The 15,982-nt window shown below is 39.5% G+C and overlaps 3 protein-coding genes across 4 annotated transcripts; 2 read left to right on the forward strand and 1 right to left on the reverse strand.

Annotated features, from left to right (window-relative positions):
• Positions 1-693: 693 nt before the first annotated feature.
• LOC141828537 (protein CHROMOSOME TRANSMISSION FIDELITY 7-like) lies at positions 694-2,558 on the reverse strand. Its single transcript, XM_074715985.1, has 6 exons — positions 2,483-2,558; positions 2,163-2,418; positions 1,990-2,085; positions 1,735-1,809; positions 1,275-1,648; positions 694-1,024 (listed from the first exon to the last, which is right to left on the reverse strand). The coding sequence occupies exons 1-6, from the start codon at positions 2,545-2,547 to the stop codon at positions 889-891; spliced, it is 1,002 nt and encodes a 333-aa protein (XP_074572086.1). The 5' UTR covers positions 2,548-2,558; the 3' UTR covers positions 694-888.
• A 1,730-nt stretch (positions 2,559-4,288) lies between these two features.
• Positions 4,289-5,533, forward strand: LOC141825976 (zinc finger protein ZAT3-like). The gene is made up of 3 exons (XM_074713241.1): positions 4,289-4,317; positions 4,551-4,605; positions 4,698-5,533. Exon 3 carries the CDS (start codon positions 4,719-4,721, stop codon positions 5,496-5,498), a length of 780 nt encoding a protein of 259 aa, XP_074569342.1. The 5' UTR covers positions 4,289-4,317; positions 4,551-4,605; positions 4,698-4,718; the 3' UTR covers positions 5,499-5,533.
• A 4,365-nt stretch (positions 5,534-9,898) lies between these two features.
• On the forward strand, positions 9,899-12,218 carry LOC141828639 (UBP1-associated protein 2B-like). Of its 2 annotated transcripts, XR_012601787.1 has the most exons (3): positions 9,899-11,326; positions 11,931-12,017; positions 12,150-12,218. XR_012601787.1 is itself a non-coding variant. In XM_074716099.1 (2 exons), exon 1 carries the CDS (start codon positions 9,932-9,934, stop codon positions 11,324-11,326), a length of 1,395 nt encoding a protein of 464 aa, XP_074572200.1. In that variant the 5' UTR covers positions 9,899-9,931; the 3' UTR covers positions 11,436-11,779. The 2 variants fall into 2 exon arrangements, 1 of the variants encoding a protein (XP_074572200.1); XM_074716099.1 differs by lacking the exons at positions 11,931-12,017; positions 12,150-12,218 and adding an exon at positions 11,436-11,779.
• The last annotated feature ends 3,764 nt before the right edge of the window (positions 12,219-15,982 follow it).

Raw genomic sequence — 15,982 nt, forward strand, 5'->3', positions numbered from 1 at the left:
CCGAAGAGGAAGGGGGTGGAAATAAAACTAGCACCTGAAACCTTTTGGTGCAGCTATCGATCACCACCGTCCGTAAGTTACGGGCCCATTTAATGGCAATTTCTGACGCTCGGATCAGCATTCAACGATCAACCTTCCTTTTTATATTTTTTAATTTAGATATTCGATTCTCCGAAACGATTAATTTAGAAAATAATTAAAAATAATTCTATAAAAAATTTTCACTGACACCGATATAAATCCGAAAATCCCTTTTTGCTTTTTATCAAAATCATTTTGAGATGTGAAAATTAATAATTTTAAGAAATAATATTTGATAAAAAAATATTATTTTTAAAATGGGAAAACTAAAAATTAATTCTTTTTAATCCATGGAACATATTATTTTTAGAATCATAAGAGTTTTATGATTAAGTTTTTTAGAGTTATTTTAGGCATTAAATTTTCTAACTTATAAATGATTTTCAAATTTGAAAATGACAAATATTATTTTTGGACTCTCAAGAGGCTATAATATAACTTTTTGATCAAAATAAATTATTTTAAGTCATCAAAAAGTAAAAGTTTTAGCCATAGTATTTCTCATTCAAATATATTTGTTTTACTATTTAAAATGACTAAAATATCATGCCAAAATGTTCTCATTCTAAGAATAAGCATCAGATACATTAGTCAGAACTCAGAACTAATCCTTAATACAAATACAATGACAATCCAAGGAGCACAAGATGCATTAGTCAGAACATAATCCAATCTTTGCATCTTCAATACAATTGAAAAATCTCAGTGGATATTCCGAGAAAATCTACCAGTGGAAATTATTTTTCAATTGGGAAGACTGTAAAGAAAAAAAAGAAATATCAATTGAAACATATATGTTCTTTTACCTCACACATCATCTTCCCTATAGATTAGGTAAGTGTTGCAGCTGCTGTATCTAGATGCTAATGCTCTTCCAGATGAGGTTGGAGGAGAAAAGGCACATTGTGAGTGCTCCAGTACTGTATCTGGTAAAAATGTTTGCCTGCAAAAAGCATCAAAATTAGGTCATCTAACAATGTTTACTATCAACCAGATAATCAATTTCCCAATAACCCTCTGCATAGATGCTACAATTAAACAAGCTGTAGAATCAAATATGAGCAGAATTAACTGAAGTGCCAGTAAAATTGAGGTCAAAATGATCATAACAACAAGAAAAAAAAAACCAATCCTCAACTAGATGTCCAATAGAGTAATAGCATTGTTTTGATGGCATCCTAAACAGCCATTACCTTGCAGCATCTAATAGTCGGAAGGCAATTCGTTTCCTTCTCTGGGAAGGAACAACCCAAATGGCCCTAAACCCACAAAGGGCAGGGACAGGTTCTTCTTCGCAAAGAACAGCTCCGGTCTCGCACTCATCAATGCTTGTCCTGTTCTTGGAGTCACTTGACTCACTTCTGATGACATCTCTCTTGAAGTTGAACCCTCCAAATTGTAATGTTGGGCATTTTCTTTCTAAATTTTGACACGATTTATCGGAAGATGACTCAGTATAGTCGGTATGTTCGCGCGATGTACAACTTTCTACAACTCTGTGAGCCGTTCTTATTGGTTCAGCAACTAAGCAACCAACAACCCTATGACTTGAAATGAACAGATAAACCTGCATTTGCCAACAAGATTAAGTTAGAGAAATTCACTGGAAGACATGATTGTCGATTGGCCTTCTATTAAAGGCTAGTTCTTCACCTTGCAAAGTTTATTCAGAAGCTGACCATCACTAAACCCAAGTTCCTTCTCCACGATCGTAAGAACCTCCTTAACCTGCGATCCCAGAAGCATGGTTACTATCTCCCGTCGAGCTATGGAATTAAAAAGTCAAAACTTTTCCATAATCGAATTTGAGAACATGCATTTCCAGTTACTCAGTCATTTCAACAAACAGTTTGCGACCGCTAGGGTAAAAAGAACAAAACTGATCGACCCAATTGTAAAACCAGCAACCTTGCGCTTGTGTGATGGGGAGTCACCGTCGAGAACCAACAGGATGCGACAATTGTCTCCGCTGGGCGTCGAGACAACTCTCTCGTCGCGCCAGCCCTGTGCATCGAAATTAAACAAGCTAGAAAACAAGGACCAAACGCGGATTGAGAACAGATCGAAGCAATCGGATTGACCTTAAACCGGATTCCTTCGTAGTACTTCTTATGGAAATCCCTGTGGAGCTTCTCGTCCGACTCGTCCCCGGGGGCGTACATCATCCCGCAGACGGAGCAGGAGCGGAGGAGGAAGTCCGACTGCCCTAATTCGAGATGGTACTGCGCGTAGCTCCTCTTCTTGTCGATAATCCTGGAGGTACCACTCGTGATCAGGACCGGCGCCTTCGCTCCCGCATCTCCTCCATCTTTGCGAGTCCGATCGCCGTCGCAATCGCTACAACAATCGAGTTAGCGATGCAACCAATTACAGAACCAGAAATTAGACGAAGAACAAGAACCTTCGATCCAGGGAAGAAGAAGGCGTTGAAGGCTTGAAGAAGGCGCTGATCTTGGATTGCTGCATCTCCCCTCCGCCAAAAACCACGGCAGCGGCGAAGAGTCGATCTGTCGTTTTATGTTAAAAAAAAAAAACTTTTCCCGCGTTTTTTTTTAATATATATTTTGAGATAAAATGAGTAAATCGAGTCTATTGTATATTTTTTAACTATTAAATAAATATAAATTAAACTCCTATCGGATCAAACATTAAAGTTGTTAATGGATATGCAGTTTGAGGAAAATAAAGAATTAGACGATAAAATATGAATAATATAGTTAAGTAAACTAGTTTAAGGAAGAAATTAACCAAGAAAATTACATCTAGTTCATTTAACATGTAAAAAAATGATAATCCCAGTAAATTACCCGGTCCCACAGAAGTTTCCCACCGAAAATCGGAAAGCGCATACGGCGATCATCCAGATGCCCAGCAAAAGGTTAATTAGAAGGTAGCATAAGACAAGTTCATTTAACATGTAGAACCTATATGAAATGGTAAATAACAAATTATCGGTTGATTAAAAAAGTTTGATTTATTCAATTTCGGATAATTCAAGAAAACCTAAGGGAACTTTTTTGCACGAGGGAACTAAGGCCAAAGGTTTTGAGAGGCAAGAGACAATTTTTTATAAAAATTTATCAACAAATATAATTTTAAAAAAATAAAGATAATTTATAGTGTGAGTTTTTTTTAAAATTTTATTATTTATTTTTTGGAAAATAAAATATATTTTTTAAAATTATTTTTCAACATGTTCGATTTTATTAGATATGATAATTATATCTTATAATATTTTAAATTATTAAATATTTTATTATTATTTTTCTTCAAACTAAACTAATAACATTATCAAATTAATTAAAGAGTTTTATAAAAATCCATTGTGCAATTCTACTATACTTATGAAAATATTTTATATAACTTTACTATTATCCTAGAATTAATGGGAAGGAATATGTCAATATAATACTTATAAAAAATATTAAAATAAAAAAATAATAAACATATAATATTATAAACAATGACAAATATATAAATATTAAAATTGTTTTTTAAATCGAACATTAAACACAATCTTACAAACCCTATCATATCTTATTGGAAGGTCATCCTATCATAGCTTATTGGAAGGTCATCTAATATAAGGATAAATACTAATTAAATCTCCAATTAATTGGAAAACAGTTTTCTCCTCGATAATAATACTTATAAGAAAATAAGGTTAATAAACATATAATATTATAAACAATAAAATATTAAAATAGTTTTTCTAATCAAACATTAAACACAATCATACGAACCCTATCACATCACATCATTCAGTGTTTATTTCGTCGTCAACGGGCAGGATCAAATCCTATGGGATTGGACGGTCTATTCGCAAAGTTCGATTTTAAAATATTTAAAAATGGTTTTTTAATCAATCATTAAACGCAATCCTATAAACCCTAGCATATCTTATGGGAAGGTCATCAGGATAAATCTCCAATTAATTGGAAAGCAATCTTCTCCTCCTTCTCGGATCTCATCCAACGGTGAGCTGAGCTCTCCAGAATCCCGAATACAAATTCTGCTGAACTCGAGAGATTCATTAGCCGTTTCGATGCGGAACAATTTAATCACATCCGTCCGTGTCTATTTCGGACGGTGTATGATGAACCTTTATAAGAAATATGACGGAGGCCGCCCTGCATAAAATTCCCTTACTGCTCCGAGAACTTTCCAAAACAGGCGGCCTGGCGCTCTCGCCGTCGCCGTAGAATTGGTCTTCGCCGGATTCTCTCGCTTTCGAAGGTGATCTCGTCCTGCGTTTCTTTGAGAATCTTGATTCAGTTGCAAAGAGAAGAACGTTTTTTTATTGTCTCGTAGAATCCTTCGAGATGCTTCTTTCGATCTTCCTCTGCTTCTTCCTTGTCTGAAAAATTCGATTCTTTATTCTCAGTTCCTGTTGCGGATTCAGTTTATGGAACTAGATGTTCAATTTATTTATCTCATTGCTCAATCGCCTGTTTGTTGTTGAATATAAGGTGGAAGCATGGCTTTATTGTTGCATCTGTGAGAAGCTGATCGTCACAGAACAGAGTGAGTTGTTTCTCTTCTGCAAGATGAAAGCTTTAGCTTTCTACGGTGCTTTTGCTTCGTATCCATGGCTTCTTTGACTCGTTCTTGAGCAGAGATCAACGGGAAATCATTCCATGGAGGAGGGCTCAACACACGCTAAGAAGATGGCGACTAACCCTAACCTTACTTGCCCCGAGTGCGGGAAGACCTTCCCGTCGGAAAAGTCGATGTACGGGCACCTGCGGTCCCACCCGGAGCGAGACTACCGAGGAATCAATCGGCAGGCTCCAGCGGCGAAGAAGAACCCAAAACCGCGGGCGAAAACGAGAAGCGATCGTGCTACGAACTCTCCCAACAGCAACGACGACATAGACCCTGAGGTCGTCGCCGCCTTGCTGCTTCTCTCCGACCCGGAGCGGCTTCTGGACCCGCCAAGATCCGGTTTTGATGATCGGAACGCACTCGATTTGGACGGATCATACCACCCAGAATCAATTCGCCGGAAGGTTGATTCGTCCGGGAATCGAATCTACCGATGCGATACCTGTTTCAAGGTCTTCTCTTCCCACCAAGCGCTCGGAGGGCACGTCGCCAGCCACAACAAGAACAAGATCGTCGCCACCGCTTCGAGAGATCCCGGTGAACCGGAGAAGGGAGCGGCGATCCCAGAGCACAAGTGCAAGATTTGCGGTCTGATCTTCTCGAGCGGGCAGGCCCTCGGCGGACACCAGAGGCGGCACTTCAAAGAACTGTGCCACCATCGAGAGGCGTCGCCGTTGGCTCAGTCCAGCGGAGGCGACGAGATCGCGTGCAATCAAGCTTCTCCTTCGAGCCCGGAGACGGAGGAGGAGGAGGAACCAGCGAAGCGCCGTCTGTTGGACTTCGACCTCAACATGGAGCCGCTGCTCGAATGAGACAGAATATTCTTTTTTCAGATTTGCAATAAGCGCCGGTAGTTTTTGAATTTCATAAACAAGTCCTCCAGTACCCGATTTGTTTTTTTTTCTGGCAAATTTGCGTTTAACCTTTTATTCTATTACTTTCATCGTATAATTTGGAAAATAATTTATCCCCAAAAATTGTTGTTCAAGTCTATTGATGCAGATGATCAAGATGAATGACGTGACTCTCTTGTAAATCTTGTAAGTCTTCCGCAAGTCAAAGCTTTGGCTGAGGTGCCAGCACGCAAGAGACCCTTTTACTACCACTCCCCCGATCAGTCTTAGCTAGCAATCACTCCCGTCTCGGCCACTAGCTCCTCTCGACCACTGACTCCTCTCGGCCAGCAGCTTGTCTCGACCAGCAGCTCCTCTCGGCCACTGACTCCTCTTGGCTCGTAGCTCGTCTCGGCCCGCAGCTCATCTCGGCCACCGACTCCATCTCGACCAGCAGCTCCTCTCGGCCAACCTCACTTTTGCATACTACTTCAGCCACTCCACCTCATTCAAGTTAGACCTTAGCTTTAGCTATGAGATCACCGTTAAAGTAAATCCTCCGTTAAAGTAAATCACTTGTATTCATTTGAGAGAGCATCTTCAATTTTACCTTTCATTAATTAAATCATCTCAATCTGAAGTCAGAGGTACTCAAATGTTATATCTAAATCCATATCCAAGGTCTATTCTGAAATCTAATCCCTTTTGATGTTAACTTCGGTTAATCTGATGACTTGTTGATATTAAAGGATACAAAATACACATTTTCTTCATATAGCTTTGTGTTTCTTCCGATAGTTAATTCAATGAAGAATACCATTTGTTAAGATTAGTGTAAACTAATGGGGGATGAATAACTTTAATCGTATTAAGTGGATTGCACAATGGGAATATGAAACAAATCGATACATCACAATGCAAAACTGGTCTGTTTACTTGATTCATCGTCTTCTGAAGTGATTACATTTAAGATTTAGTCCTAACGACTATCACTATTGATCCTTTTCTTTCTTAAATACCTCCTGGAGGAGGTATAGAAAGTTCATACAAATTTATAGTTACAAAACAACACAAGAAAGTATAAGATATAAATAGATATAAAAATAAAAAATAGTTTACAATTGAAAAACTTTGCTTTAAATGTTTGTTTATTGCTCTGGATAACCTTTTGTCGGTGAGAAATTCAACAGTACTTCGTTTCCAACCTCTCAATAATCGACTGTGAAAATCTCTTTGAAATCTTGTGTTAATCATCTTTAGGTCGAGGTTGATTTCTATCTATTAGTTGATTAATTTTATTCATTAGTCGATTGATACATTATAGATTCAAACGTTGCTATGACTTGTCAACTCAACGGCTCCATCCATCTCAGCACCATCAATCGATTAACTATTACCATCAATCGACTGTTGCCTAATCAGTTGAATCCTACAATTAAGTTCTGAACTCTTTGTTTATTAGAACAGTGACATCAGTCAATTAATTATGATTAATCAAGTTTTTTAATTAATTTCTAAAATTTCTATTCGCTGCTACAATGTTATCAGTCAACTGATCAAATCAATCAATTGACTGTTATTGTAGCAAATTATAATTCACAATTAATGTAACAAATTATTATTCATAGTCATTGTAACAAATAACTGGTCATAGTTATTATATATAGTTACTGTAGTAAACCCTAAAAATATATCAAATCATAATTTTGAGATTAAGAGTCTATCGATCGATTGATACACCATATCAAATGACTAATATTTATTTTTCAGCTTTACCAAGTCTGAATTTTCATCTTGCATAGTATCCAATTGATCTCAACATATAAAGACTTCCTTTGTTGAGCATCCAATCAATCTTGACCTACCGAGACTTTTCGTTACGTAGCATCCGGTCAATCTTAAACTGTTGGAACTTAATCACTGTCTAGGATTTGATCAACCTTGATTTATTGGGATTTCATTTTTACTTAGTATACAATCAACCTTGACTTGCATAGACTTTATCTTTACTTATCATCCAATTAATCATGACTTACTTGAACTTCCTTATTGTTTAGCATCCGATTAACCTTGATATGTCAATACTTCACGTTTTATATTAATTCTTTGTTAGATTTCTAATTGTCAAGTGTCCTATCAACCGTAACTCATTTATACTTCCATCTTATCAACTAATATATTAAATAAATATCAAAATTCAAATTCCAGTCACATTGAGCATGATCTACCTTGATTAACTAAAAACATGAGATTTTCATTTTTGAGTTATAATTCTGAATCATTCTAATTAAATAATTTGATCCCTATCAAACCACTTAATTTATAGAAAAACTATTAAAATGCTACGATCTAAAACACTTTACCCGATCAAATAGTTTGGCTTTTTTTTTTTTCAACTTTGTTAGTAATGTCAATTTCCATTTTTTCAATTTTGCTAGTAAATTTAAAATTCATTTTCTCAATTTCTTCTGAAATCTTTTCAAATTACTCTCGGTCCAGAAGAGTGAAATTATTATCCTGAAATCAAAAGATAACATTATAAGTGGAATTAATAATGATAAAGTAAAAAAATTTGAATTAAAAAAAGAATTACATCATCAATAAATTAAAGACTTTTTAAATAACTTTATGAAATGTCATAAAAGTATTCATAACAAAATATTCTGATTAAGAATTTTGCTATTATGCGGTCCATTTTTCTCCTGTGCGCTCTCATCCGATCCAATCCTGCTCCAGCTATTGCCACATCGCCGTCTGGCCGTCGCCGGCCGCCGCATCACACCCGATGGATGCATAGCTCGTCGGCGCACATCCCGGCTCCGAATTCCGATCGGATAGTGGCCGGAATCCGACGAATTCGACCGGAATCGGCTGCTCGCCACCCCCATCCGCGACTCCTGCGCACCGTCCCGCTCCCGCCGCCGTCACCGCCTTGTCCGCCCACCGTCGATCGCCGGACCAGGCGCGTTCGACGTACGTGCCAGTCGCGGGCGCACCGCCTGGCGCCAGATTCCGGCCGGATAGTGGCTGGAATCCGACGAATTCGATCGGAAACCGCTGAATCCCGCTGGCAGCCACTGTTGGCCGAATCACGGTCGGCCAAATCACGGTCGGAGACCGGCCGAGGAAGGACTGTCGGTGTCGGGCTGTCCTTCCTCGACCGGTCTCCGACCGTGATTTGGCCGGAAACCGACCGCGATTCGGCCAACAGTGGCTGCCAGCGAGATTCAGCGGTTTCCATCGAATTCGTCGGATTCCGACCACTATCCGGCCGGAATCCGATGCCGGGCGGTGCACCCGCGAGTCGCGCTTCCATCTTGCCCGGGGCGACGATCGGACGGCGAAGCGGCAGCGGCGGCAGTGACGAGGGATCGGGTGGGAGCGTACAGGAGCGTACGAGAATGGAGAGTAGGATAGCAAAATTCTCAGATTAATTGATACATATTTGATATTCAATATTCCAACAAACTAACAAAATAAATAGAATTTCTAACAGTGCCAATTATGTAATAAAAATAGAAATGAGATTCCACAAATTATATCTTTTTCCGATCATTAATGGTTCACTCCTTTAATATTTAAAAAATATTTATCAAATTTTTATTAAAAAATGCACCATGAATTATAAGTATGATCCTTGTAAAAAGTCATCTGGATCCATCCTAGTATTTCAATTCGATCATCTTGACTTATTCAATCTGGTTCATCCGACTGCTTCAGCTTAACCATCTGACTCCTCGAGAGAGAGAGAGAGAGAGAGAGAGCTGGCGTGAGGAGATGGAGTGAAAGAGAGGGCTTGGATTAGCGATGAAACCGAGCTCGGATTCAACAGCGGGAAGGTTGATCAAAGCGATGAAGAGCCGTGGAAAAGGGTAAAGAAAAGCGACGGCGGTGGTTCGTTTGGACCAATTAATTGGGCCGGAAGGGGTGGCATAATTGGGCCTACGAATGAATCCAGCGCTACTTTTCATCCACCAATAACGCTCCTCCTTGAAACTCTTCATGAGATTTAGCTTCCAATTTTTAATAATTCCAAATTTAACTATAATGTATTTTAAAAAAGATAGAAGATTGTTTTTTATTTTCAAATTCATTTAATAGAAGTTCATATTTTAATAGAGATAAAAAAATACTATATTCCTTTTAATCTTAATTTGAATCATGGACATTAATTAACATACGTAAATTTTACCATTTATTTTATTTTGCATTATCAGTTTTCATTGGTGTATAAAAATCGATTATTATTTTTTTGGTGCTGAGTCAAATTGGGCCGATCGATTGGTGGTTTAATCAAACTGTCTTGGCCCAAATAGTACTTCCTGCCCATATATTTACCTTTTAGGTACTTAATCGGACCTAAAAATAGAACTCAAAACCCTCGCAGTGGAGTCCTCTCCGAAGCCGTCTCGATGGCGACGAAGAAGCGGAAGATCGACCAAGAGGATGAGCTCCTCACCGCCGCCTCCGATCCGCTTCCCCCGACCGTCCTCTACACGCCCGCTCCCGCCTCCGACGACGAGGACGACGACGGGGATGACGACGAGGTGGGTAAGCTTATTGAGCCGTTCTCCAGGGATCAGCTCGTTGCGCTCCTCCGCTTCGCCGCCGCATCCGATGCCGCTACCCTGGACGAGATCCGCCGCACCGCTGACCTAGACCCCTCCCACCGCAAGCTCTTCGTCCACGGCCTCGACTGGAACACCACCGCCGATACCCTTCGCTCCTCGTTCGCCCGCTACGGGGACATCGATGATTGTCGCGTCATCTTCGACAAGGTCAGCGGCCGATCCAAGGGATATGGATTTGTTCTATTCAGCCACCGGAGCTCCTCCCGCCATGCCCTCCGCCGCCCACAAAAGCTAATCGACGGCCGCATGACCTCTTGCCAACTCGCATCTGCTGGCTCCACAACCAATTTCCAAAACTCGGCGCCGAACCACCTGAACTCTAACCCTGGCCCTAGTCTTAGTTTTACCACTTATCAGGATAACGTAGCTAGAAAGATCTATGTAGGAAATGTTCATGCTGATGTTGATGGTGGTCGTCTCCTTGCCTTTTTCTCCCAGTATGGTGAGATCGAGGAGGGTCCTATTGGCTTTGATCGGAATACTGGGAAGCCGAAAGGATACGCTTTGTTTGTCTATAAGACAGTGGAGGGTGCCATGAGAGCCCTCGAGGAGCCAAACAAGAATTTTGAGGGTATTATTCTTCAATGTGAGAGGGCTAACGACAGAGGTAAGGGGGCACAACATTATAATACAGCAGCTACACTCAATGCAGCACCGAGCAAAGGAAATCTCAACGGTCCTGGTTATACAATGCCTGTATCAGATATTGGGTTAGCACAACAGGCTGCATTGATGGGACAAGGTTTTCTTGGCATGGGCGGGGCACAAGCATATGGGCAGGCTATGCAGTCTAATGCTGCTGTGCTTGCTTTACTGGCAGCTGCTGGGCAGAATCCAGCTGCATTTGGAATGGCACCTTCTGCTCTTACTTTGAACCCTGCCTTTGCAACTACATTTGGTGCTGCAGGGAGTCAGCAGACCGCACCCACTTTACCTCAGATGGCGCAGATGCCAAACTATGGGGCTGCAAGTTCTGTATATCAGGGATCTGCTGGTTTCCAGGGAGCTGCAGGTTTTCAAGGTTCGCCAGGGTTTCAAGGACCTCCAGGGTTTCAGGGACCTCAGGGTTATCAGAGCAGTCAGTCTGTTGCTCAGAGTGGCAGCTCTTACCCGACAGGGACAGCTCCAGTGTCAAGGCGACCAACTGGATCAATGGGTGGATATGGACAAGTTTAGGTATAGATGATATCATTTAACATGTATTTACGAAACTACTTGCGCAAAGCATTGGTCACCGGTACATCATGTTCGATTTCCTTTCTAATTGTTGTTTCCTGTGTTCTAGTTCCATTCCGAGGTCGTGGTTCTGTGTCATTTAAAGATCACATGGATTTTCAATCTCTGTTGGTGCTGGATATCGAGAAAGGCTTCCGATGCAACAGTTGTTCAAATACTGGAACTGCTTTTATCTATTTTTCGCTGTTTATCGCTGTATGGATTTTTGACTTATGTTTTTGGTATTCTTCCTTGGAACTCCGTTACTCTGTTTTTTATAGTGGACAATGTTGTTCGAACTTTATTGTCAAATCTTAATTTCTGTACTTCAGAAGCAGGTTTTGTTTGAAGATTGATGTGCTATTATCAGTTTCTAAAAATCTAATGACTGTATGTGGTAATGCTGTTTAATAATTATCATTCTGATATGGAGTGTTTATTGGGATTTGCGGATATAAGAAATTGGTTGGTTTGAAATTTAATAGCAATTTCTGGTTTGTCTGAGATGTGATATCTACAGATAATCTCACTGCTATTACATATTTTACTTTTTGCATCGTTTCAGAATTTCATGATTTGGGGTCTGACAATGATGGGGTGGAGTGCTAACACTTGCGTCGTGCTGCGGATGAAAGCGCTTGCATTTTCAGATGTGCTGTTTACTTGTTTTTTGTTTTTTTTTACCTTGGTTCTGAGTAATGCCTTTTTAACATGCCTTCTCTTTTGATCCTTATTACAGCATTGACTTCTAACCTCTTCTTGGTCCTATTTCTGAAATTCGTAGGTTCAACAATGAGACAATAACCGAGAAGCCGCTGTGATGTCCAACATTCTTCTACATCATTATGCTGTAAGGTTTATCTCTTGAAGCGTTGATTAAATTGTTATTCCTCTTTCACTTCATTTTATTATATTCTGCTGAAATATCTTTTTGCCTCTTGTTTGTCTCCGTGACAGTGCATTTAGCAATAGAATAGTATAATGCAGAATAGAGGTGCATCTTAGTAATGCTTTATGATTTTGGCATCATTCTCACTGTATGGTTTATTTACACTGGCATGCCATTGATCACTTACACGAGATGGCTAATTAACTATCTTAAATTTCTGGACCTAAAGCAAACTCCAAAATTATAATGGTGAGGTACTATTTCCTTAAATTTTATTTAAACACCACAAAATTTGACAAAAGCTTTTGTAATCTTTATTTTTTGTGGTGTTTTTGTGCATTTATTTCCATCAAGTAGGTGAATTTTTTGCATGACATTTGAAGCAGAAAATTTGAGAAACAATGGTTGAAATTGTACAGCCTGACACAGCATTGTTATTGCTGTCCTTATTAACATAGTATGCTTGGATTTTTGTGTAGTGAACTTGAAAATTTTGTTAGTTTCTCCCCTTTGTTTCTCAACTTATTCAGTTTATAGGCGTAAAGGTTACATAGAAGGTTCCACACTAGCTATTATTATATTTTCTAGGTTAGAATTTTATCAAGAGTCTATATATATAGATTTGCATGTTGTTTTATTAAGGTGTATTGGGGCCACCCTTTTAGGCTAATGTTTTCTAAAGAACATTCCCCTCTAACGCTATGTTTGGGAGGAGGTGAGGGAAGGAAATGGGAGGGAAGGATAAATAAGGGGAAGGAGAATTTTGACTCTTGTTTGAGATGGAGTGAGTTAAGGAGAGGAAGGGAGAGAGAAGGGTAAGTTTTACCCTTGCATGCTCATAAATCTATATAATTTCTTACACTCCGATTTAGGGTGTAAAGAAAGGGAACTCAAAAATATTTTATTTCAATTTTATCTCTATTTTAAAATATTAATTTTCAAATTAACTCATCTGATTTAGGTATCTCGTCTTTACGTTACGCTCCTCACACAATGTGCGTCGTCACCGTCCAATGTCCAATCGCTTGCATTCTACGACGTCGACGTAGACCCTTGCCGCAAATTTCTTTGAGGATAAGATTCAAAAGGACAGAGACAGGTAATCCTAATTTTCTTTTTCTTCTCCTCCAAGGATAAAGACTTATCCAAAGAGCATGTGTTGTCTATTTTAGGACCTTCCATATCTCAACTTCTACATGCAATACTGACAAAATTTTACAGTTTTTATCCGTCCTCTATATGCATTGTTTTTTTAAAGAAGTGAGGGTATTTTTGTAACTTTATATATTTAATCTTTCATTCCCCTTCTTTTCCTCCCAAACAAGATAATACATGTTCTGTTAATGAACCTTCCATCCCTTCCAAACAAGAGGAACATAAATATTAGCAATACTGCTCTTCTTTGCACCTTAGTGTTACTGAACTAAGCAGCAATGCAACTCTCTTTTTTGCGCTTCCTGACTGCTGACACCTCCTCTAGTTGCTTGAGTAGCTGGTGTCAGGAATGGCACAATTCCTACCCTGTCTACTCAAGAATAGTTGTCTCTATTCTTTGAAATTGCTGCCTCTACCTTTGTCTGAATGACCAAGCTGCAGAGCATTCTCCATGCAATCGGCCAACAACACATGCTACTAGAACCTCTGTTCCTGACCTTCACCGTTTGCAGCCTCCACATGCGACATTTCCATCCACGGTCAGCTCTCATGATTTTCATCTGTGCGATTTGCAATCCTTGCTTCTCCAGACAACATCTCCTTTCTGACCAGGAACAACATCTCTTACTTTCAGTCTTCTTTACATTTGCAGACACTTGCCCTTTGACTAGGCTGCTTGCAGCAAGATCCTATCTTGCACTGGCTGCTCGCTTTACACACACAAGTGCTCATGCACACATGCTGCTGCTTGCTTGCACACAGCTGCTTCTTTCCGTCGATCACTCGCGCCTATGATCATCTGCGTGAGATCGCCCCCCATGTTCATGCCATTTCACATGAATTTCGTTGTCATTTTCCATCATCCTATTTGTGGAGCAGTAACCATCATCTATTCTTCCTCTTAGCGTCAGTGCTTGCACACCTCTTGCATGCTCATTGGTGCTATCTTCCTCTCCCTTCGAGAAAATTAAATCCACTTGTTAATCAAGTCAGGAGGTCCTGCAGATATTAGGGCTGTGATTCTCTATTTGAAGACGGACAAATACAATAACTAAAAAAATGCCATTATCATACCATGCTTGTAATCCAATCTCCTTTTGCTTGCTGCAAAGAATTCCAAGCTGTGTGCTTTACGACTACCAGCCTCTTTGTGAGTCAACAATCTGTTGATGATTGTGCCTTTCCTTATGCAAACTTGAGGACTATTAGCCTCTTCTCCTGACTTGACAGCTCGCTGACATTCATGCTTTATGTGCACGTGAACACATATTTACCTCTGCTCGCATCAACGATTGGTGCCTCACACAAATACAAGCATTGCTCATTTGAACCGTTACTTGCTTCCTAACTTAACGATCCACATGCTTTATAAATTATTTCTGGACCATTGTTGATCATAGGCATATGGGATCCTTGGATGCATGCTCAGTCTTGCTTGCGTGCGAGTATTATTCTTTTTTTCATTATTTTTATTTCAAATCCATCTTTTTTACTTCTGTGAGTCAAGTCCATATTACAAGCTAGACAAAATGTCTATGCTGGTGGGGGGCCAGTGTTACAGTGTTATTGATCTGGTGTCTTCAGCCAGACATTAGTACTTCTAGCTCACAGTTAATCACGAGTCTATATATTCCACTCCTGTAATGACTATTTGATTGACGCAATTTACTTTTGTGGACTAGAAAGTATTCAAATAATATTCTCGTTAGAAAAGTAAATTATTACACCTGTGTATAGGATCCATATAATACCTTTTACTTAAAATCTAGACCAATGATTTGAGACTAAACTATATATATGAATATTCTCCCTCACATGGTAGTATAGAGTTTGACTGATGCCTAGCTTTTATATATCTAAACATTCCCCCTCAAAATACTAGAAGCCTTTGGATATATTCTCTCTTGTTATGTATACATTTCAGTCTGTTTGAATAGTTCATAGACAATTAGAAACATTATAAACAAATGGGGTCCATTATCTTCTCAGTTGAGTAACAAAAATGTAACTATCCTGAAACATGATACCTACCAACTTGTGTCTGAAACATTTTAAGTTGCTTTGATAGATCTAATGTTCTAACATAGTAGGTGTTCTTGAAAGAAGGTGTCCAATATCACACCATATCCCCTGGCAACAAAGAACATTTAGATCTCATACATGATGTCAAAAGACAGTACTTCTGCAATCACCATGTTTTACTGCTTGTTCATTGCTGCTACAATCATTCCCAATCTTAATTCTTGTCTGTTACTATGCTGGGATTATTGCCAAATGAAAGAAAAGTAACCAATATGCTTCTGTTAGGCGTTCGGACTGTCTCCTGTCGCCGAGCACCCTGCCTCCTGCCTCCTGCCTCCATCAGTCGAAAGATGAAGCAGGCAAACAAGATCCGCCGCTATGCCTGGACACAGCAATGGGCGAGGAAGGTAATTCAGAAAAATAAAATGCACAGTTGTTTTTTAAATTCAGCTGTTTTAATCACCAAACCTATGAAAACTATGTAAATAACCTCAAATTACGGTTTCCAAACGAAGTGAGCCATACTCAGGTAGGGGTCCTTTTTGGCGTAC

The sequence above is a fragment of the Curcuma longa genome, chromosome 4 (genome assembly GCF_044706935.1).
Source record: "Curcuma longa cultivar G26 ecotype Majalengka, Jawa Barat chromosome 4, ITB_CL_G26_1.1, whole genome shotgun sequence".
NCBI lineage: Eukaryota > Viridiplantae > Streptophyta > Magnoliopsida > Zingiberales > Zingiberaceae > Curcuma > Curcuma longa.